Below are 21,562 nucleotides of genomic sequence, written 5' to 3' on the forward strand. Positions count from 1 at the left end.
ACCCCTATGGACCCCCACGGATACTAGTAGGCTGGTAAATGAGAAAAAGATATGTTGTACAATGATTGAATTACAAGAGGCGTGATAAGTGTTATGTTTTACAGCTTATATTATTCCATGATTATGATAATGTTATTATTTTTCTTATATTGTTTTCATAAATTCCACCGAGGTAAGTGGATGGTAAAGGTTTTCATGTTAATAAACGAGTTTATTGTAAATTATGCTCCATTGGTCTTTTTGTGTTTTTCTACCCACCTTTACCTCCGTGACGGTGAGATATCGTGATGTTCTTACTGGGCTAGTGTAGCTCACTCCTTATTTAACCATTTCATATCAGGAAGACATGGTTCCCGAGCCCGTTCCGCAGGAGGACGACGAAGGGGATGCCTAGAGACTCTGTAGTCATACTCATAGTTTTATTTTCGAGTTTCTCTCTTAGTTAGTTTAATCTTTTATATTTTAAGTACGTTTTTGGTTTTTCATGTAAGGGATGTTAACTGAAATTTTGATCTCGCTTCCGCATTTGATATATTTAAATACTCATTTCATTTTAATATTCCGGGGCCGTTACAGAAACCCTACCAAAAACGTTGCCTTATACCGGACAGTGTATGAGGATGACCCGTTTCACCCTCATATCGGACGGGGTATTGAGGGATTGTATCTTTTGGTGCTCATACCGAATGGGGTATGGGGACGATCTGTTTCACCCTCATACCAGATGGGGTATTAAGAGATGGTATCTTTTAGCGCTCATACTGGACAGGATATGGGGACAGCCTATTAGTTGAAAATGTTGAATAAAGGTTCATGCGTAGTAGGGACATCCCTATGGACTCTTATGGATACTAGTAGGCTGATAAGAAGAAAGTTATTGTTCCCACTTATTGAATATGAGATTATAATATTGTTTATGTCATTGCCTCTATAGGTCGGTTTTGAAAATCTCGTTACGGTAAATATGCAGTAAATGATTTATTCATGATAAACGAATATACTTCAATTAAGAGCCCCATTAGTTGTTTTATGATTTCTACCAACCTTTATTTCTGTGTCAATGAGTAGTGCGACATTTTTACTAGGTTAGTGTAGCTCACTCTTTCATTAACCATTTCATATCAAGATGACCAAGATCCAAAGTTCGATCCACATGAGGGTTGCGAACAGAATATTCAATTGTTTACTTTTTTATTTACTTCTTTGATTTTTTGTCATTCTTTTAGAACGGTCATCCCCGTAATCCTATTAAGTATTTTAAATTATTATGTAAAGAATACAAACTCTAACACTATTATTTCGCTTCCGTATTCAAATTTATAATTTATTTCCTTTTAAGTTTCGGGTTGTTACAATTGGTATCAGAGCTACATTCCTCGGAACTATTTTTTACACAAAATCCTTAGGAAACACAAAAAATAATGAATTATCACTCAACTGTTCCTTGTGAAATGTAGGTACATATAGATGAAGAGAGGAAGACCTCCACTAAACCGAGCAGTACAGGACGGTTTACTTTGAGAGGATGTTGATCGGCTATTTGAAATGCTGAAGAGACTCATTGCTGCCCAGCAGGCCCGGGAGGAAAGAAGGGAGCTACCTAACCCTCCCCCGCTGTCACAGGTTGAGCCACCCCTGCAACGAGAGGATCCTGAGCCACCCTGGCATGACCCTGCTCCTCCACAGTACCAACCAACACCACCATAGTATGATCCGGTGCCTCAACTACAGTACCATCAAGCACCACCACAATATAACCCAATGTCCCAACTGCATCACCTAGCACCACCACAGTATAATCCGGAGCGTCCTCCATATCATCTAGTACCACCACAAAGTCATTTAGTCCATCCCCAACACAATCCAGTCCCTCTCCCATGGGACCCAATTCCTCTCATGATGGATTCAAGCTACATTGAGAGGTATAAAAGACTAAACTCATCTATTTTTGCAGGGCGATCCTCCTTTGAAGAGGCCAAGTACTAGTTAGCTGAGACAGATAAGGCCTTCATAAATCTTGGGGTAATTCTCGAATATATGGTCATACTTATCACCTACATGCTTGTGAGATAGGCAGGCCGCTGGTGGCAACTCAAATAGGCCACCCTGCCTGTTCCAGTCACTTAGGGACAATTATTGGTAACCTTTAATGCAGAGTACCTCCCAGAGCACCTCTGACATCTGAAAGAAATGGAGTTTGCATACCTGATCTAGGGTGACATGATTGTATTAGAATATGGCTGAAAGTTCTTAGAGTTGGGTCAGTATTCCCCTGAGAGCATGATGGATAAAGGCAGAAAGGTAAGAAAGTTCGAGTAGGGTCTCCGTCCTGAGATCAGATAGCAGTTGTATGTGTTCGAGTTTAGTACTTACTCGACTATTCTAGCCAAAGCACAACTAGTAAATAGGAACCTTCATATTTTCCCTCAAGCAATAGGGAATCTCAGGCCCTCGATTTCACACTGCAAACTAACACCTATTGTACCTGCTCAACAAAACAAGAGACCTAGGCCAATTACTCAAGCTCCTTCTCAAATTCCAACAATAGGACACAGTAGAACTTACCAACACTGTGGCAAGGATCATGGGGATTGACCCTGCTATCGCCTCAACAATACTTACCGCATATGTGGGAGTTTCCAGCATTATGCGAGGGAGTGCCTGATGAACCAGAACCAGGCCATATCTCCTATCTAGGGTAGGACTTACAACCTCACTCAGCAAGATGCAGAAGGTAACCCATACGTGGTACAAGGTACGTACACTACCTGTAATTATCTTGCACATGTTTTGATTGATACTAATGTCTCATATTCATTTATTTCACATATTTTTGCATCAAACTTGAATATATTGCCTGAAAGACTTAATTTTGTGTTGTTTATATATACTCTTGGGAGTATGACACTACTAGGGGATGTTATATACAGAGTCTATGACATAGATATAACGTACAGGAAATTGAGTGTAGACCAAATAAAAATTGACACGGAAGACTTTGATGTAATCCTAAGAATGAACTGGTTAGCGACGTATCACGCCACCATAGATTGTTTTCATAAGAATCTTGTATTCAACCCTCCTAGTGAGAAGTCATTTACGAATTAATAAAATTTTTTAATATTTATTCCCTCATGACAAATTTTTCTATTATCAAGTGTTTTAACCCGACTGTTTTCTCTAACTAGGTAAACTCAAGAAAGAAATTTGTATTCAAGATATTCTGGTAGTCTGAGACTTTTCAGATGTATTTCTGGATAAACTAGCTGGACTGACAGTGGATAGAGAAGTTGAATTCACCATAGACCTTCAACCAAGCATCCAGCCTATTTCGGTTGCCCCTTACAACATGAGTCGTGTTGAGATAAAGGAGTCGAGAAAACATATCAAGAAATTGCAGGATAGTCGATTCATCTTATATAGAGTGTCCCCTTGGGATGCTGGAGTCACATTTGCTAGGAATGTGGATGAGACGTTAAGGTTATGTATTGACTACAGATGACTAAACAGAGTCACGATCAAGAACAAATACCCCCTCCTATAATCGATGATCTTTTTAATTAGTTGCAGGGTGCCCAGATCTTCTCTAAAATAGATTTGCATTCATGTTACCATCAGGTAAAGATCAAGGTAGAAGACATTCCTAAAACAGTCTTTCGAATCATGTACGGACACTATGACTTCCTGATCATACCATTTGAACTAACCAACGCACCAGCCATATTCATGGATTTTATGAACAGGATTTTCAAACAATTCCTGAATTAGTTCGTTATTGTATTCATCAATGATATTCTAGTTTATTCAAAAAAGTAGAGAAGAACATGTTCACCATCTGACTCAAGTTTTGCAGGTTTTCAGAAAAAAAAAATTGTATGCAAAACTGAATAAGTGTGGGTTCTACCTCGAGCATGCTACCTTCCTAGGGCACATTATATCAAGAGATGGAGTGTCAGTGAACCCCAAAAAAGTTGAGGCAGTGCTTGGTTGAAAAAAATTAACCTTGATTAAGGAGATTCGTAGCTTTTTGTGAATGACATATTATTACCGCAGGTTTATGGAAGGATTTTCTAGTCTAGCCGTTCCTTTGACTCGGCTCATAAAAAAAGTCAAATTCAAGTGGAACGATGACTATCAAAGGAGTTTTTCAGAGCTAAAGAAATGGTTGACTACCACACATGTATTGGCCTTATCGAGCGGGACAGGTGGATATACAGTTTATAGTGATGCCTCCTACCTGGGGTTGGGTTGGGTTGTATTTTGATGCAGTATAAGAAGGTCATAGCCTATGGGTCTAAATAGTTGAAGAGTCATGAGAGAAACTACTACACTCATAACTTAGAACTTGCCACGATTATCCACGCCTTGAAGACTTGGCGCTATTACTTATATGGGGAGACCTTTCAGATCTATACTGACCATAAAAATCTGAAACACATATTTGCTTAAAAGCATCTCAATATGCGCCAAAGAAGATGGATAGAAATCCTCAAGGACTATGATTGTAACATCTTGTATCACCCAGTTAAGAGCAACGTGGTAGCCGACGCACTCAGAAGAAAAAGTACAAGTATATTAGCTCACTTGATGGTTTCAGAATGCAGGGTAATAGGGGCCACACAACAGGTACCATTTCAAAACCTGAAGAGAGTTACATGTTTGGCCCACCTAACTAGTCAACCTGAGTTGATCCAGAGAATAAAGAAAGCTCAATCCGTCGATTCCACCCTAGCAGCCCTCAAGAAAAATACAGAACATGGAGTTAATTCAGAATTTTGAGTCTCTACCGATGGGTTGCTTAGATTTCAGGGTAGGGTGTGTGTTTTAGGTAACAGTGAACTGAAAAGGGACATCATGAAAAAGGCCCATAGCTCAAAGTTTGTTATGCATCCTGAAAGCACTAAGATGTATCAGAGTATACGACCCCAATTTTGTTTGGTATGCCAACAAGTCAAGGTAGAGCATTAATGCCCAAGTGGAATACTTCAGCCATTACCAATTTTGAAGTGGAAGTGGAAATATATCACAATAGATGTCGTAACAGGATTACCTAGGGCATGCTCGGAACATGATGTCATTTAGGTAATTGTTGATCAGCTCACCAAGTCTTCCCACTTCTTAGCTATCAGGATGACCAACCCCTTGCACAAGTTAGTAAGAATGTAAATCTGGGAGATAGTCAGTTTACATGGAGTGCTAACGACAGTAGTGTTCGACAGGGACCTCATATTCACTTCTCAATTCTGGTCTAATTTTTAGAAAGTCATGGGAACAAAATTATCTTTTAGTACTGCATTCCACCCTCAAACCGATGGACAATAAAAAAGGACGATCTGCACAGTAGCGGATATGATTCGAGCTTGTGTTCTTGACTTCAGGGGCTATTGGGATGATCATTTACCCTTGATAGAGTTCACATATAATAGCAGCTATCAAATAAGTATTAGCATGGCTTCGTACGAGTCATTGTATGGTCGTCCATGTAGATCACCGATCTATTAGGAAGAGGTGGGTGATAGAAGATTGTTTGGTCCAAATCTTGTGGAGGAGACTACAGCCAAAATAGTTAAGCTCAGCACGAATATCAAGATGGTTCAGAGCAGGTAGAAGAGTTATGCAGATACCCGGATGAGGGATTTAAAATTTGAGAAATGTGATCGGGTGTTCCTTAAGGTCACTCAATTCAAGGAAATCAGTAGGTTTGGGAAGAGAGGGAAACTAAAATTCTGATTTATTGGACCATTTGAAATCTTAGACAAAATTAGCACCGCTGCTTACAGACTGACACTGCCTCCAGTACTTTTCAATGTTCATAATGTGTTTCATGTGTCCATGCTACGTAAGTATAACCTGGACCCCTCTCACATCTTGGCCCATGAGTCTCTTTCACTTCAGGAAGATTTGTCCCATGAGGAGGTATCAGTCGGTATTGTGGACCGAAAGAGCAGAGTACTCTGCAACCAGAAAATTCTCTTCGTTAAGGTCCTATGACAGAATCACACATTGAGAGAGGCCACATGGGAGCTAGAATCAGATTTCAAAACCCAATATCCCCAATTGTTTGATTGAGTGAGAGATAGACAAATTTGAGAAACCAAATTTCTTTTAAAATGGGAGAATTGTAATACCCGAAATAAATTTTAATATATTCAAAATTAATGTATAAATATAATTTTTAAATTTTTAAATTTTTATTTAATGTAAAAATGAAGAAAAATAGGTGGATGATTAAATTAAAAATAATTTTGAAACAAAGTTGTGAAATTTTGGATTCTGGAGGTGTTTTTGAAAGAAAATTAGAAACTGGAAGTCAAAACTAATTTAAGAAAAATGTGATATGTAGGATGCCCAGTCAGTAGCCCCGACGAATCGAAGCGTGCCGCCTGACAAGGCACGCTGGTGCAATGCCACCCGAAAGGCCACCCTGGCAATTCGCATGACCGCGATCGGACGGTCCAGATTCGTTCCCGCACATGTGGACAGTCCAGATCCGTTCCCCTTTTAAACATGATCATATGGTCCATATCAAATCACGATGAACGGTCTATATTCACTTTCTATTTAAATACGATTGGACGGTCTAGATCAAATCGTGATGAACGGTCCAGATTCACTTCCTATTTAAATGCGATCGGACGGTCCAAATCAAACGTGAAAGACGGTCCAAACTAAAAGGAGACGGATATAAATACCTTATTTCACACTAAACCCTAACTCTAGCCACCAACCCCCTCCACCAGAGAAAAAGAACCAGTAACCGGGAAAGGAGGCGACAGTCGCCGGTCGCTGTGCCGAAGCCACCTCCGACCGCCAAAAGAGGTAAAAAAAAATTTCGTTAATTTGAAATTCGATTTTGAACACCTCCATGGCCGAATCAGAGCAAAAAAATCGGTGTATAAGCCAAAAATTACGGGTAAAGCCCGGCGGCGCCGCTGCAAAAAATAAAAAATCGCATCCGATGAAGCCCTTCCTGATTCCCACTTCGTGCAATTTTTTCACTATTGTAATCATCATTCCTTTTTCTATAGGTTGACCAAAGTAAAACATCCAACCGCGAAGGTGAGTCGGCAGAGCTGCCACACCGAAAAACCCTGCCATCGATAAGCTTCTATTTTTCGACCGCCAGCTCAAGGTAAACCGCCACTGCGGACGGCGGTGTCGTCGTTGGTGTGCAGTGGCAGCGCCATGCCGGAATTTCAAAATTGGCCGAAAAGAATTTCTAACACTAATTTTAGATTTGTTTAGGGTATTGCTAGGTACTTGGAACGTATTTTAATCACCGAATGAAAATTCAGGAAACCTGAGTACCGCCAGTAGGTACAGCTATAAGTTTAGCGTTTTGAACACCGATCCGAGTAAAAATTTCTCACCTTATTCTCTATTGTGGAATTGAAGTTTAATTATAAATAATATGGTATTTTGTGTAATTTAAAATTATCAATAATTAAATATTACTAATGAAGCTAAAACCGGTTATTTATTATTGTTTGTCATGTTGAACTGATTGATTGATTTTACAGTTTTGAATACATGATAATACACTAGAATTGATATGATGATTCGATTGCATTTTCTTAATGCATGTGTTGCTTGTTTTAAGTGATTTACAATTAAATTAGGAAACTGGAAATTAAAGATAAATGGAAAATTTATTTGATTAAGTGAATGAATAAATGGTAGCCTTACTAGATATCTTGGGAGATGGTGGACGGATCAGGTACATAGGGAACTCTACCGTGAACGTTGCTTCATACCGGACGAGGTATGAGGACGACCCGTTTCACCCTCATACTAAACAGGATATTGAGGGATGATATCTTTTGGCACTAATACCGGATGGGGTATAGGGACTACCAGTTAGTTGAAAATGTTAAATAAAAGTTCACGCGTAGTAGGGATATCCCTATGGATCCCCATGGATATCAGTAGGTTGATAAGGAGAAAGTTGTTATTCTGACTGATTGAATATGAGATTATGATATTATTTATGTTATTGCCTCTATAGTTCGGTTTTGAAAATCTCACTACGGTAAGTGTGCGGTAAATGATCTTATTCATAATAAACGAATTTACTTAAATTAAGAGCTTCATTAGTTATTTTTATAATTTCTATCAACTTTCATTTCTGTGTCGGTGAATAATGTGACATTCTTACTGGGGTAGTGTAGCTCACTCTTTCATTAACCATTTCAAATCAATATGATCAAGATCCAGAACCCGATTTACAAGAGGGTTGCGAATAAAATGTTCAATTATTTACTTTTTCATTTATTTCTTTAATTTTTCGTCGTTATTTTAGAATGGTCATTCTAGTAGCCCTATTGGGTATTTTAAATTATTGTGTAAGGAATGCAAACTTCAATGCTATTATTTCTCTTTCGCATTCAAATTTATAATTTATTTTCTTTCAAGTTCCTGGTCATTACATATGAACCACATAGTGATATCACATATAATGCATCCCTAACCAAAGTGTGACCAGTCATATTACATATTTTTAGGAATCCAACAAGATATAAGGAAAATAAAAGTTGTCAAGAAAGTATATGTATTAAACCAACAAACTATATTATAAATTCATAGAAAAAATAAAAAAAAAAACGCTTAGAAACTATTTAAGAATCACAACAAACAATGATATATTGAAAATCCTTCTTATGCACAATTTCTATACCAAATATTAAAGATTAAATATCAACATTGTCAATAGAAAGGGAGTAGAGATCTTATGCATCATTGCAAATAGCACTTCACCATATAAACGTCGACCTACTACCTTGAATCTCGTCCACCCATCGTGTCCAAGGGATGCATCAACAATGACTTTATCATTCCAATAGAAGATGGGGACCACAAGCACTCTTTTATCAATGGATATCACTAGGTCGTGGTTATCGACACCTAACCTTTTGCAAATTTTGCAACTCATAGTTATAGCCTTGTAGTTTATGATTAAAGTGATAGGTGTATATCATTTTGCATTATGAGCCTATTAGTTTATAACGGACCAAATGTCTCATAATAAGTACATAAACCATATTTTTTCCGATTGATGACGAGAGAGCAGCTTTGATCCGACCATATAACCCATGAAAATGTTGTAGTACTCCCCAAAATGGGTTTAATTTCCAACACTTTTGAGTATAGTCATAGTTGCAAAAGTTGATGTAAGATATTAAAAGAAAAGTGTTTAATATTTTTCAGCATATGTATCAGTTAGACAGAATTGTGGTTGTAGGCTGCATTTGCTATAATATCCTTATTTTTTAAAATAGACATTGTGTTCACTGTATTTGTGTAGTAATTTGATTACCACTATCAATGGCATCTTGCTCAGATGCCACAAATTCCACAATTATATAACAATCTTATATGATAGACTAACCAAAATCTTATAATGGATTCAAGACTATACATAAAGAAGCAGAAGTCATTGCATAAAAACATTACAATAGACCCTTCAAAAAACACACACAAACAAAAAAAAAAAACATAGAGAAAGCAAAAAAATAAAAAGTAATGGTAGAAATAGAAAAAAATAATAAAAAGTAAAAAGAAAGTCAAACTCTATAATAGTGGCGGTGCCATCATTGCTGAGACAAAAATATCATTTTTTTGGAGATACCATTTATCCACGTACGAAATAAATTACTATTTATTATAAAAACCTAACGTATATTTTTTTAGATAAAATTATATAAACATAAAAAGATATCTAAGAAAAAGATTAGTTTAAATTTGTTGTCAAGAATATTGATTTTGATAATATATTAATTATTGCAAAAGATTAGTAAATTATGTTGACTAAGTAATTAAGAAATAACAATTTTGGAAAAGGTTCGTCAGGACAGTTAGAGAGCTGAAGGTTCATCTTTCAACACCAACTTTCCAAATATATTAACACTGTACGCAATTAAAATTTTCCATAATTCAGATTAGAAGATAATTTTCTATTAAATTTGACCGCACATTATTACTGTTACTAAATCGATTTGTATAGCAACGTATATTTGCCGCCACCGACAGTCACCAACTAAAAGCAATAAAATTGAATTAGTCCCATTGCTCTCATCATTATTAGTTTTGTTGTTGTTGTTAATGATTATTTAAAAATAAATAATGTTGAAAGGACAATTAGTATGAGACATTAGAAACTTTAACTAATTTATATACCTATTCGGCAATTCATTATATAATAGAATTTAAGATTTCAGTATTAAGAGAAATTGTAAATGGGTTGTTGTATAAATTAAGCCTAAGTTGAAGAGAAGGGCTGTAAATATATTATATAGAATCATGAACAGTTAGAACAGTAGAATCCTTGTCATTCTACGTTTCCCATTTCTCAAGATTACAAATTTCCGGCTCTCAATCTTCTCAGAGAGTTCCATCTTGATTGGAACCGTTGCTGCCTCCCCCTCGTCTGCTTGCCGTTGTATTCTTTAGTATCTGTAATTTCCAAGAACATATTAAGCAATCTTTACTCCATGAACCAAACCTTTAAAGGAGAAAATTATCTAAAATTGCAGATATGCACTGATAAATTATTACACTTTAATTAATATTTTTAGAAAAATCTCACCTTCATTGGTCAATTTTAATTTTTTTGCCGAGATATCAATACAATAAAAAATTAAATACACTTGTATCTTTTGAACCAATAATTTCTCTATGCATAGAACCAGTTCATTGAAGAAAACGATGACAAACTAATGAACCGGAACAGACTTATGAGATGGAATTCCGTCTTGATCTCACCCAATATTCCACTAGATGACAGAAAACAGCTCATTCATTTTTAGGACCCATAAAATATAAGCCCAATATAGTACTACCAGGCCTTGGTATTCTGTCCATTTCCTGGCCCTAGCAAACCTTTAAAGTCTAGAGGTTCCACTACGGCTGATGAAAAAGTGAAGCCTTCTACAATAATCGATTACTTACCAGGAGGTTTATATGCACGAGTTAACCTATTTAAAGAAGTTTCTCTCACCCAAATAGAGAAAAAGTATTGATCTGCAGTAGAAGCAAAGAAATTCAGAGATTCCATAGCTTCAAGAGATAAATGGAGTCACCAACAATATTTACTCTCAAAAGTCAATACTGAACCAGGCAGATTGAACCTCTGAGAAAACGCTCAAAAAATTTGTATGCTGTTCACGCTTTCTAAATATTTATGTCCTCACCTCTTCTTCAAGCTTCACAAGAAATTTCTCTCACACTTATCTTTCAACCAAGAACCATCAAGCTAAACCATCAAATCAGCATGTTAGAATTGCTAACCTTCCCAAAAAGCTTATATTTCCCATAACTTCCACCAATTTATGAGTCGATGACTGATATTACATTTAGCCTGAAATCTTAGTCCATGCCAAAATATTTGCAGTACCAAGAACCCACCAAACAAAATATAAGTCTTGCATCTAAAATGGGGTGGTGGTCGTGGGCATGCCAAGAAGTCCGACTTAACGGTAAATTTCATGACCTTTCAATAATTAGGAAAGACAAACAATTCAATTAAAAAAAAAAAAACAGTTAGATCTCAAATCTAATTATTCCGGGCTTCATAATCATACATGATGGCTAGGATTTATGTTTATCTACCCCTTTTCACACTAAATATTACACTAAAATCAGACACAATAGGAGGTAAAGCTCACTAATTTACCAAGCAAATTCTCTTGGTACTTCGATCAAAGTCTATTGTTGGACTCTATCCAAGACTAGATCTCTTCCTGACGCTATTAAGACACTCCTATATTAGCGTAGATGTATTCAAAATTTTATCTTTGACTGCCTGCAAGTATGGAAATTAACAATAGAAATGGACACAACTCCTTGCGGACCAGACAAACAATTGCCTAAAATAGTGTTCACAGGAAAGTAGCACAACATCTTGCCAACTATTAACTCTGGAGATATTTTAAAATAATGTGTGGGTTTAACAGGAAGGCATTGACTATCTAGAAAAACCGTAATGACAATATAATAACGATGCTAAAATAAATTGTGATAATGATTTAATACCGAAAACATACATGTCTAAGCATCTGATTCTCATTCTGCAACGTGGAAAGTCTCTCTCCAAGCTCAGAGTTCTTCTTCTCCAGGTCTTTAACTCTTGTTTCCAGCTCGTTCAAGTAAGCTTTTTTCCTCTCCCTGGCTTGCTGAGCTGAAACTCTGTTCCTCAATAACCTTTATGGCCGATTTTAGTAACCAAAATACCGCAAATCTGTCAGTATAATCGAAAGGATAGAAGGGGCAAAACGGTAAATATAAATGCGACTAATTGTCACCTTCACTGTTCAAAACTTTTACCTCTTTAGCCGCTTGTTCTCTTTGTCAGCTGGACTTCTTCCTCTCTTTCTTTGACTCTCTCCCGAGGGTTGAGCCCGGTCTTGACCGACCGATGAACCGGCCTCTCGACCGGTGGATAGTGTGCCAACTGCTTCCGCTCCGATCTCCGGCACTCTCCTTATCTCCTCATCGCTCTCCATGCCTGATAACAGGTTTGGAAGATAATTTAATGCTGATGCATAAATGTAAGGAGAAATACTAGTTTCTCGAAGAGAAAAAATCCTGTTGATCTCAATGAATTTTATCGGGAAAAGTGATCAAAGCTAAAATTTAGAGGCCGGGATGAGAGAATCTAGGATACAACAAAACCTATAAGGGAATTTTCGAGATACACGGATTTTTTTCCCTTTGAAGCTCAATATGAATAAGATTAAGATAACATTCATAAAAAAATAGTACGTATAAAAAAAGCAATCTCTGCCCGCATGAAGAAACATCACATTCTACAAAATCGATATGTGGGATTTCCGATTTACTCTGAGAATCGCGAAGAACTGAACCATTGAGGATGCGAAAAGCCATATTCATCAAAATTAAAGCTACCTTCACGATCCGAAACTATTCATCGTTGAATAATTACTTTAAAAGGAGTACGGTGAGAAAAGTGAGACCTTCTTTGACTTCAGGTTGCAGAGCAGAGCTCGAAGATCTCTCACTGCTTGACGGCAGAGAACTGGCGGCTAATGAACTCGTTGCCTGTTCCTGCATTTCTTCTCTTCTTTTTTCGTCGCAATAATAAAATAAAGAATTGAAAGGATTTCCTTCTGGATTTTGGAGATAGAAAAAAGAGCGGGATATTAATGTGACAGTGAGAAAATACGAGAGAATGGCTTATGGAGAAATTTCGGGCGTTGGATTTGAACAGATCGAACGGTTGTTGAACAGATAGCGTGGACACACATGAGCCATGAGGAGACAGGTGAATCAAAGGCCGGACATGAGACAACGTGAAGAAACAGTAACCGTCAGATTGAATTTTAGATCGGACGGTGGAAAAAGAATGAAGAGGGGAAAGGTAAAATGCTACGAATTGGGACCGAATTGCGTTTGCCGGAAGAATTTTCAAAATTTTGCCTTGTGGATACACGTGGATGAAAAGTTAAAAATATAAAACGAGTATGAGATTAACAAACGTGCGTATCACACGTGTGAAGTAAATACGTGTAGAAATGAGTATTAGGATAAAAGATCAATAATCCACACGTAATAAAATTTGAAACAAAAGTGTAAATAAAAAAAAAAAAAAGTTATAAATATGAAATATGTATGAAACTAACAAACGTGGAGTAGAGAGAGAGATGGGTGTTAGAATAGAGGACGGACCCCACCCGTTAATTAATCTCTAATAAAGTATGAAATAAAATATAAAATAATTATAGAGTCAGACAGACAGACAGACGTGCATGTTACCAATAAAATATATTTTAAATATATTTCAAAATTATAATAACGTAAAAAAAAAAAAAAAAAAAAAAAAGGATTTAATTAAATTAAGAAGGCAATGATTTGATATTATTGTGAAAATAATGAGCAAAATGAAAAGCTCTTCTTCATAAGTGAGTAAAAGCCGAATTAAGAGAGAGAGATATTATAAAAAGCCCTTTATATAAGCAGGTGGTCCATGGAGTTCAATTTTCATAACCACAAAGCCTGAATAGTCTCTTTCTCTGAAAAGTTGATTATTTTCCACGTGTTTATTGTTTTTGAAAACTTCACTAAATTTTTTTAGGTTAAAAAAGTGTTATGCTGGGGGGGATTAACTAGCAATTCCAATTACGTTGAATTTAATTGTTACCATAAGTAGCACTGAAAGCACTACCCAATAAATTGATGTTAAGCCTACCGTTGCAGGATATAGTATCCAAAATTACTACGAGAAACATATATAAAAAATTATTAAGTAATAATAATTTTAAAAAGATTTTTTTTTTTTTTTTAAAGAGTGAAAAATCTTGGGTAAGACAACATAAATTTTATTGTTTAAAAAATAATGCGATCAATATAATTATCAATTATGGATTTTTATACAGGAAAAACCATACTCATTTTATCATTTTTCAATGATTTACCGGACCAACGGGTAATCCGGTGTACAGTGAATTATCATTATTACTAGTAAAAATTTACAAATGATGTTCTCAAAATTCTACCATCTACACGCCAAGAGCAGGAATTTTGGATTCTCTATTTATACCCCAAAGTTATATGGTTGAAATATGACACATTGTGTATTTATTGGTCGTTGAAGAATTTTGATAAGATGCCTTCTTCTAACTCTGATTTGAATGCTTTAGGTTTGTCGAAATCTTGATAAGGATGTCTAAGTAGAAAAAGGCATTTGTAGTTATTTGTTTTTGTTTTTATAAACAGTTTTAAATAATTTATTTGAATATTTCCGTTTGACAAGATAAAATGATATAATAATTACTCAGATTCCCAAAAGTAACACACACACACATATATGTAAAATAAATGAACTTAAGATTAAGAATAAATCATTTGTAATAAATTTAAATTTCAATTATTTCTTAACAATAACAAACTTATTTTTTTTAGCCAACTATATATTATAAAGATTAAACTTTTTTGAATTCTAAGTTTTTCAATGTAGAGATTGAATTTTTAATGTCAACAATTTTTTTTGCTAAAGATGGGATTAAAAACAAAAAAAAAAAAAAGATTTGACCTTGCCTGTAAAATGAAAATATCATGTCATATAATAACTAAATAAAAAATTTATGTTAAATTATATATATAAAAAAAAAAAAAAACTAACATAAAATTGTAAAAATGACTAGAAATTTAAATGAAATTTGATCTAAACACAACTATGGCAAAAAAAGGGTAAGAGAGAAACTGAATCTCAAGTATTAATTGCACAAATTTTCACATACTGAATCTTAAAAATGAGCAGAAATAATCCTTAATATAATTTAGAACTAATTCCAAGTTACCTCAGGTAACTCTTACATCAACTTACACAACATATCAATCAGAATGAAAGAATGGATACTGAATAAACAAACATATCAGTACTTGCAACAGATAGATACTGATCACAAAAAATTATCCATCAACGACAAAAATTTAATAACAATAATAGTGATGACTAATGGCTTGTTTTGTTTTCCAAATTTTGGTTTCGGTAGCAGGCACTAAACTTTGCGAGAAGAATTGGGTGTTGTTGGTGTCGATAAACTACGAGGGCAGGCTGGAGGTGCTGCAGTTGAGATGATGCGGTTTCTGGTGGATTGGCATGACCTTAACTTATCTTTGTACTCTACCGTGCCATCTTCTCCTAACACAAACTTGTCTTCCCATACTAAACCAGATGATCCTTTTCTCCTAAACACAACTAAGGACTTTTGAAGAGTTGCCATTCTCTCTCTCTCTCTCTCTCTCTCTCTAACTGAACTGGTAAGTCTGTGGTTTTGTATGAGAATAATTGGTGGGTTATTCAGGTAAATATAGGCGGGCGTTGAAGAAAAATTCAAAGACAGGAATTAAAAGAAAGAGATCAGGGAAGGGTATCAATAGATGCTTTCTCACTTCCAACATTCTTGTCTTACTGTTTTTTGTTTGAATCTTGTGAGTAGTGCCTAGCCAGAAAGCGGAGAGTATGCTATGTGAAATTTCCTAACCTAGTCATTTGAAATGAAACCTAATTTTAAAAAGAGAGTAAACTTAAATAACAACATTCCACTAGAATCTTATTTTTCTTCTTAAAAAACTATATTAGACTATGGTGATATTCTCTAGGAACAATAACTATCCACTTCACATTTGTCCATATCTGGTCATGGTAATATGCGTTCACTAGTTAATTACAATCACTTAATGTTTCTGATCAATAAATTAGATGGCAAAACAAAAGGTGATTTGGAAAAAGATTTAACTGGGAAAATCTTTTCACAAGGAAAACCTTTCCATAAGCTGCTAAAAACAGAAGGCAGAAACAAGATAGACGTGTTAGCAATGTTTTTCATCACACAAAATGGGCAATCATATGACAGAATCACAAAAAACTGAAATTGATCATAATGTAAAGTACATGGTAAATTGTCAATTTATATCCATTCAGGAACTTCACAATTCTTGTGATATTAATAATCAGTAATATGACAGTAAGAAATGCAATCAGACAGGAAGAGAAGACAAAGAAATTCAGTTTCTCAACAACAACAGCTATACACTTCAAAAATCAGCAGACTAAATCAATCTTAATCTAGTAGGTACCTGACAATTCACAACATTTTACATTCTCTTTCACAAAATCTCCACTATATTAAGCCCCTTTGCGGTTAACTCTGCTGGCATGCACTATTTATATGCAAGAATCAATATGAACTAGTTGATTTGTCCATCAGCAACCATAATAATAGGTGACCCAAACACTTTTCATTGAAATGCCCAAAGGAATGTTGTTCAAATCTGTTTGTGCTTTAATGGAATCTATACTTCAAGTGACAGCAAGCAGGGTGATCATATCTGACATTGTCCCAGGGGCAGTGGCATCCATGACAAGAAGCAGTGATCAATTACATTTTATAATCAATCATAAAACCTACAATTTTCACTTAAGAAGCACAACCATTCTTGGAGCTTTGACTTTTGAGCAGTTGCTTTAAGTTGTTTTTATTTATTAACCTACAAAAATCCTAGTCCGAAAATTAAATTGACAAAAGGAGGACAGAGGATCAGAAAAGTTTATATGCTATTCTGAAATAAAATACAAGTAAAGAAACCACTTTACTTTGAAAATATAGTTTCAGGAACAGGCCGTCGGTATGGACGATGATGGTCTGGAACTCCATCCTCAGTTCGTCTATCTTCAAACCATTTCAGGACTCTTTTGCGGGGCAGGTTAGTCACTTGCACGATGCTGCTAATCATAGCATTCTGCATTATTCATATAAGCACATGGGGTATTAGTTTTCAAATTGAAAAAAGAATGTCAGGTACATTTTAGCAACAGTTTCCAAGCAATATACAGGCAAACAAGATTTCTGATCTGAAGAAAGCTCAACAAATGACCAAATTGTGTTAAAAAAGTGGAAGCTTGCAAAGCAATAATTTTTAAACTAGAAACAACCTTAATAGCATATAATTTAGCAAATCGCATGTTTACAATATATATAGATTATAAGCATATTTAACTTAAAGGAGCAAAAGTTTTTCTTACAGTTGGTCGCTTTGATCTTTTATAAACTCGTTCAAGAGTTTCAAGTTGCACTTTCTTCAGTCTTTTTTGAGCAGACCATCTTTGTTGCATGACATGGATGGGTTCTTCCTTTTTTGTCTCAGGTTCTATGGTGTCTCCCACTGATTCTGCAGAAATTGTTTCAGGAGGATTTGCTTCAGGGATTGTGGTTGTTGGAGGCTTATCAGGTAAAGCAGCACTCATCATAACAAGGTTTGGAGGTGGATCACGGAGCATTTCAAGAACAAAACTCCTATCAAGACAAAGTTCAGCAGCCAAATTCTTTATCTACAAAAGAAAGAAAATTGATTTAGAAACAACCTCTATGGGTTCATACTGGAAGAGGGAATAAGAGAAAAAGGTAGAGAATAAGGGTTTTGATCCTCAAGTTCTGGAAGCAAATTGTTACTTTTCCTCATTACGTCATTTTCATTGAATATTATTTCCCCAACTAATATTTTGCTGTCAGGACTTGTTAACCTGATTCTCACCCTTCTTAAAGGATCCTAAGACAAGTCTTAGCAGAGGAAATTCCATCATTATGGCCAAGAACTGCAGCACAACCAACAAGGCTAATCCACTAAGTGTTCACCACATTCCGCTAGCGTGTCGAAAAGGAATTATTCGTTCCATTTTCCATCTCCTTCTGCTAGGTTTTCAGTTTCATCAAGAACTTCATATCAATGAGAACTCTTAAGCTACAGATGTACCATTCAAACATTATCTTCAGAAGACAAAAAAGAAAAGTTCAACTGATACCTAGAGATCCAAAAGATTCATGGAATTCTCAACGTAAAGCTGGTGTATTGATTCAAATAAGTTTGAAAAATTTGCAGAATCGGTTCTGGCTCATATCTTCTTTTCAAGAAAAACATATAAAACACTAAACTCACACTAGTTTTCCGCCGTCCAGCTTTCAAAGCATAAGCCAATCTTCTAAGCTGCCAATTCTTGAGCTTCACCGGTTTTTCATCGTCTTCATCTTCATATGCATCATTATCACCATCATCATCATAAGGAGCTTCATCATTATCACTTTCTGCAGCTAATTTGAACATTTCCAAACCATCACCATCCCGTAATGCCTCCTCTAACTCACGGGCAAGTGCATTGATATCTTCTTCATTTATCTCATCATCATCATCATCCACTGAACCAGTATCATTTTTAAGATCTTCTTCCAATTGACTAAATAGTGCCTCAAATGGATCATCATCCAAATCCTCCTCTTCCTCCTCTGTACTCTGACGAGCAAAACTTTTCTGTCACAAGATAATCAAATAAATGCATCATATTCCCGAGGTTTTTTGCACCAAAGTTCCCAACGCAGCCAGGAAACGTAAACTTCAGGATACTGCAGGAAAAGTAAACTTGTAGCCTAATATGAAAAACTATTCGATTAAATTCCCCCCTAAACCAAAAACCTACCATGAAAAATGATATCTATAAAGTTTCTCTCTCTTAGACTTAAAACCATACTAATTCTCAAGAAATCCACTTACTTCAAGCAAAAATTAAGACTGTAATTTAGTGTAAAGCTTAAGATCCCATGTCCGTTATCTCAACAGTCATCACTCAAATTTCTCGGAAGCCAAACAAATTCAGTGTTCTTACCTTCTTTTTCTTCTTATCAGAAGAATCCGATGCGACTGCTGAGTTCTGGTTTCGCCGTCGCGCCAAAGCCAGGACCAAGCGAGAGGGAGAGTGACGCGGCAGAACCGGATTGGTGTTCCTGGAGCAGAAGAACAAGAGTCGCTCGCCGTGAGAAGAAGAAGAAAAAGACAGTAAACACTTAAAAGCCACTGAAGTATTCAAAGATAAAGGAAAAGCCATAGCTGATAAATCGAGAATGATGGGTTATCACTGCGGAATGAAGTGCATGTCTGCAACTCAGAACCTCGTCTTTCTTTCGTTGCGCTTATAAATTAGAAAAGTGCGCATGTGAACGGTGTCCCTTAAATTTCATCTAGGATATACCAATGCTCTATAAATCGTAGCAAGGTAACTGGAAATTATTATTTATTTTTAAATTATTAGCTGTGATATTTTATTTTTTAAAACTTATTATATTATTTTATTGGTAATATCTTCTTACAAAAATTTTATTTAAAATAATACATTTTTAAAGCCATAAGATTGAGAATTATCCTTAATAAATTCAACGAATATTATAATTTATTTTATCTACCTACACAAATAATAATAACAGACATTGAAAAAGAAAAGAATTGCAATTTTTTCACTCAAATAAGGAAATAAAAACTTTTATATTTCTATAAAAATTCAATAAAAAATTATATCATGAAATATATTTATAATTTAAAAGACCAAAATATAATGAAAAGAAAAATCCATGACAAATTGATTTGTCATATAATAAATTAGTGAAGTATTAACTAATTGAAATATTGAATTCTACAAAGGAAATTATAGAAACTTTTACAGAGTAATATATAAATATATATAATAATCTAAAAATAGAACATAAACTATATAGAAAGTAGAAAAAATTAAGAATAGAAATTCAAATCATCATAAAGAAGAAGAATATATATATAGATATAAATATTATACCAAAAAGGTAATATTCTAACAAAGTACATTCGGGAAAGAAATTGAGAGTCCATATATTTAGATTTAGGAGAAAATATTTTGAGAATAAAACCGCAAATGGAAAAAAAGAAGAAAGAGGAGCAGTTATTTAGGAAATTAGATTATTGACACAGTTTAAAAGAGAAAATCTTTCTTAAAAAAAAAAAAAGAGAAAATCAAATATCATTCTTTCGGTTGCCCAAATTGATTTCATTGTAGAAACCTCGAAGTGTATATTCTTGTATAAATATTCTCGTACATGCATATATATATATATATATAGTAGTTGCTCATACATATTTCTTCTTGGGTCTCTTGTTTGTACTAGTTAGTGTTTGGTTCGAAGATGGAGGGAGGTGTTTTCAGACAGCTTGAAAAGTTATCGAGCATGTTTGAGGGCAGCAGCAATCCACCAAATGGCTCGCAGTATTCTCGTCATTACAACACCAGACGACGCGTGGCCATCACCGATCATTCTTCCGATGATCAGCCGCCAACACATGGAACTGCCATCATCGATGTTGACCCAGTTGCCTCTTCTTCTGCTATTAGCAGGGACAACACGCCACTAAATCAAAGCAATTATTATTGGATTAACCAGACTTATTATCAACGTCACTATAACTTCCCAGAAGGCTTCAATCTCTCTGCTCTTCCTGTAATTGATAATGCTGAGCCCATGCCCAACACTGCCTTAGTGCCTCCTGAGACTGCTGCTCCTGCTGCTCTCCAGACAGAGGCTCCTGCTGCTCCTGCTGCTCTCCAGACAGAGGCTCCTGTTGCTCCCGGGACAGAAGCTCCAGCTGCTCCTGGCACAGAGGCTCCAGCTGCTACCGAGACAGAGGCTCCAGCTGCTACCGAGACAGAGGCTCCTGCTACTCTTGTTGAGGCTGAGTCTCCGGCAGCTCTTGCTGGCCCTGCGTCTAGACCTACCAGCATCAAAATAATATGCCTTCTCCTTCTTCTCTTAGGTCTAGGCATTGCTGGTGCCATAGCCGCTCTACATTTTAAGAAGTAATTCAACACAATTTTTTCTGTTTCTGTGTCATTGATTCACCAAAACACTAAACAGTTTAGTAAGTGATTAGGTCTTTGCCAAACTTCCTAGTCTTTTATTTATTTTTTTGGTTAATGGTGGTAAGTTGTTTTTGGAAAAAAGCAATCTGAGATTAGAGGGTATGAATATCATGGTGTCTGTTTGGTTATAAAATTTAATATTCCCGCGGGTTATAAGTTTGATGAAATTAACTTTATAGCATTTTGTTAGATATTCTTCTTAATTAATTGATATGCCTGGTTGGTGTAAAAAGTATTATGTTTATGGTACAGATAAAAACTTTCTAACATATAAAAAAATTATATATGATATAGATGCGTGTTATAAATTATATACGCATACTTGTAAAAGAATTA

The 21,562-nt window shown here is 35.6% G+C and overlaps 2 protein-coding genes across 5 annotated transcripts; both read right to left on the reverse strand.

Moving 5' to 3' along the window:
- Positions 1–10,260: 10,260 nt before the first annotated feature.
- On the reverse strand, positions 10,261–13,146 carry HY5 (Basic-leucine zipper (bZIP) transcription factor family protein). 2 transcript variants are annotated; one of them, XM_022035718.2, is made up of 4 exons: positions 12,969–13,146; positions 12,319–12,499; positions 12,039–12,195; positions 10,261–10,449 (listed from the first exon to the last, which is right to left on the reverse strand). In XM_022035718.2, exons 1-4 carry the CDS (start codon positions 13,063–13,065, stop codon positions 10,378–10,380), a joined length of 507 nt encoding a protein of 168 aa, XP_021891410.1. In that variant the 5' UTR covers positions 13,066–13,146; the 3' UTR covers positions 10,261–10,377. The 2 variants fall into 2 exon arrangements, with proteins under 2 accessions (XP_021891410.1, XP_088064194.1); XM_088208068.1 differs by having other exon boundaries at positions 12,834–12,973.
- A 3,259-nt stretch (positions 13,147–16,405) lies between these two features.
- OCP3 (overexpressor of cationic peroxidase 3) lies at positions 16,406–19,531 on the reverse strand. 3 transcript variants are annotated; one of them, XM_022035781.2, is made up of 5 exons: positions 19,172–19,531; positions 18,451–18,819; positions 17,540–17,845; positions 17,111–17,256; positions 16,406–16,845 (listed from the first exon to the last, which is right to left on the reverse strand). In XM_022035781.2, exons 1-5 carry the CDS (start codon positions 19,388–19,390, stop codon positions 16,800–16,802), a joined length of 1,086 nt encoding a protein of 361 aa, XP_021891473.2. In that variant the 5' UTR covers positions 19,391–19,531; the 3' UTR covers positions 16,406–16,799. The 3 variants fall into 3 exon arrangements, with proteins under 3 accessions (XP_021891473.2, XP_021891472.2, XP_021891474.2); XM_022035780.2 differs by having other exon boundaries at positions 16,406–17,004; XM_022035782.2 differs by having other exon boundaries at positions 16,406–17,015; positions 19,172–19,530.
- Between the last annotated feature and the right edge of the window lie 2,031 nt (positions 19,532–21,562).

This window comes from Carica papaya, chromosome 7 (genome assembly GCF_054855325.1).
Source record: "Carica papaya isolate Zhongbai chromosome 7, ASM5485532v1, whole genome shotgun sequence".
NCBI classification, from domain to species: Eukaryota; Viridiplantae; Streptophyta; class Magnoliopsida; order Brassicales; family Caricaceae; genus Carica; species Carica papaya.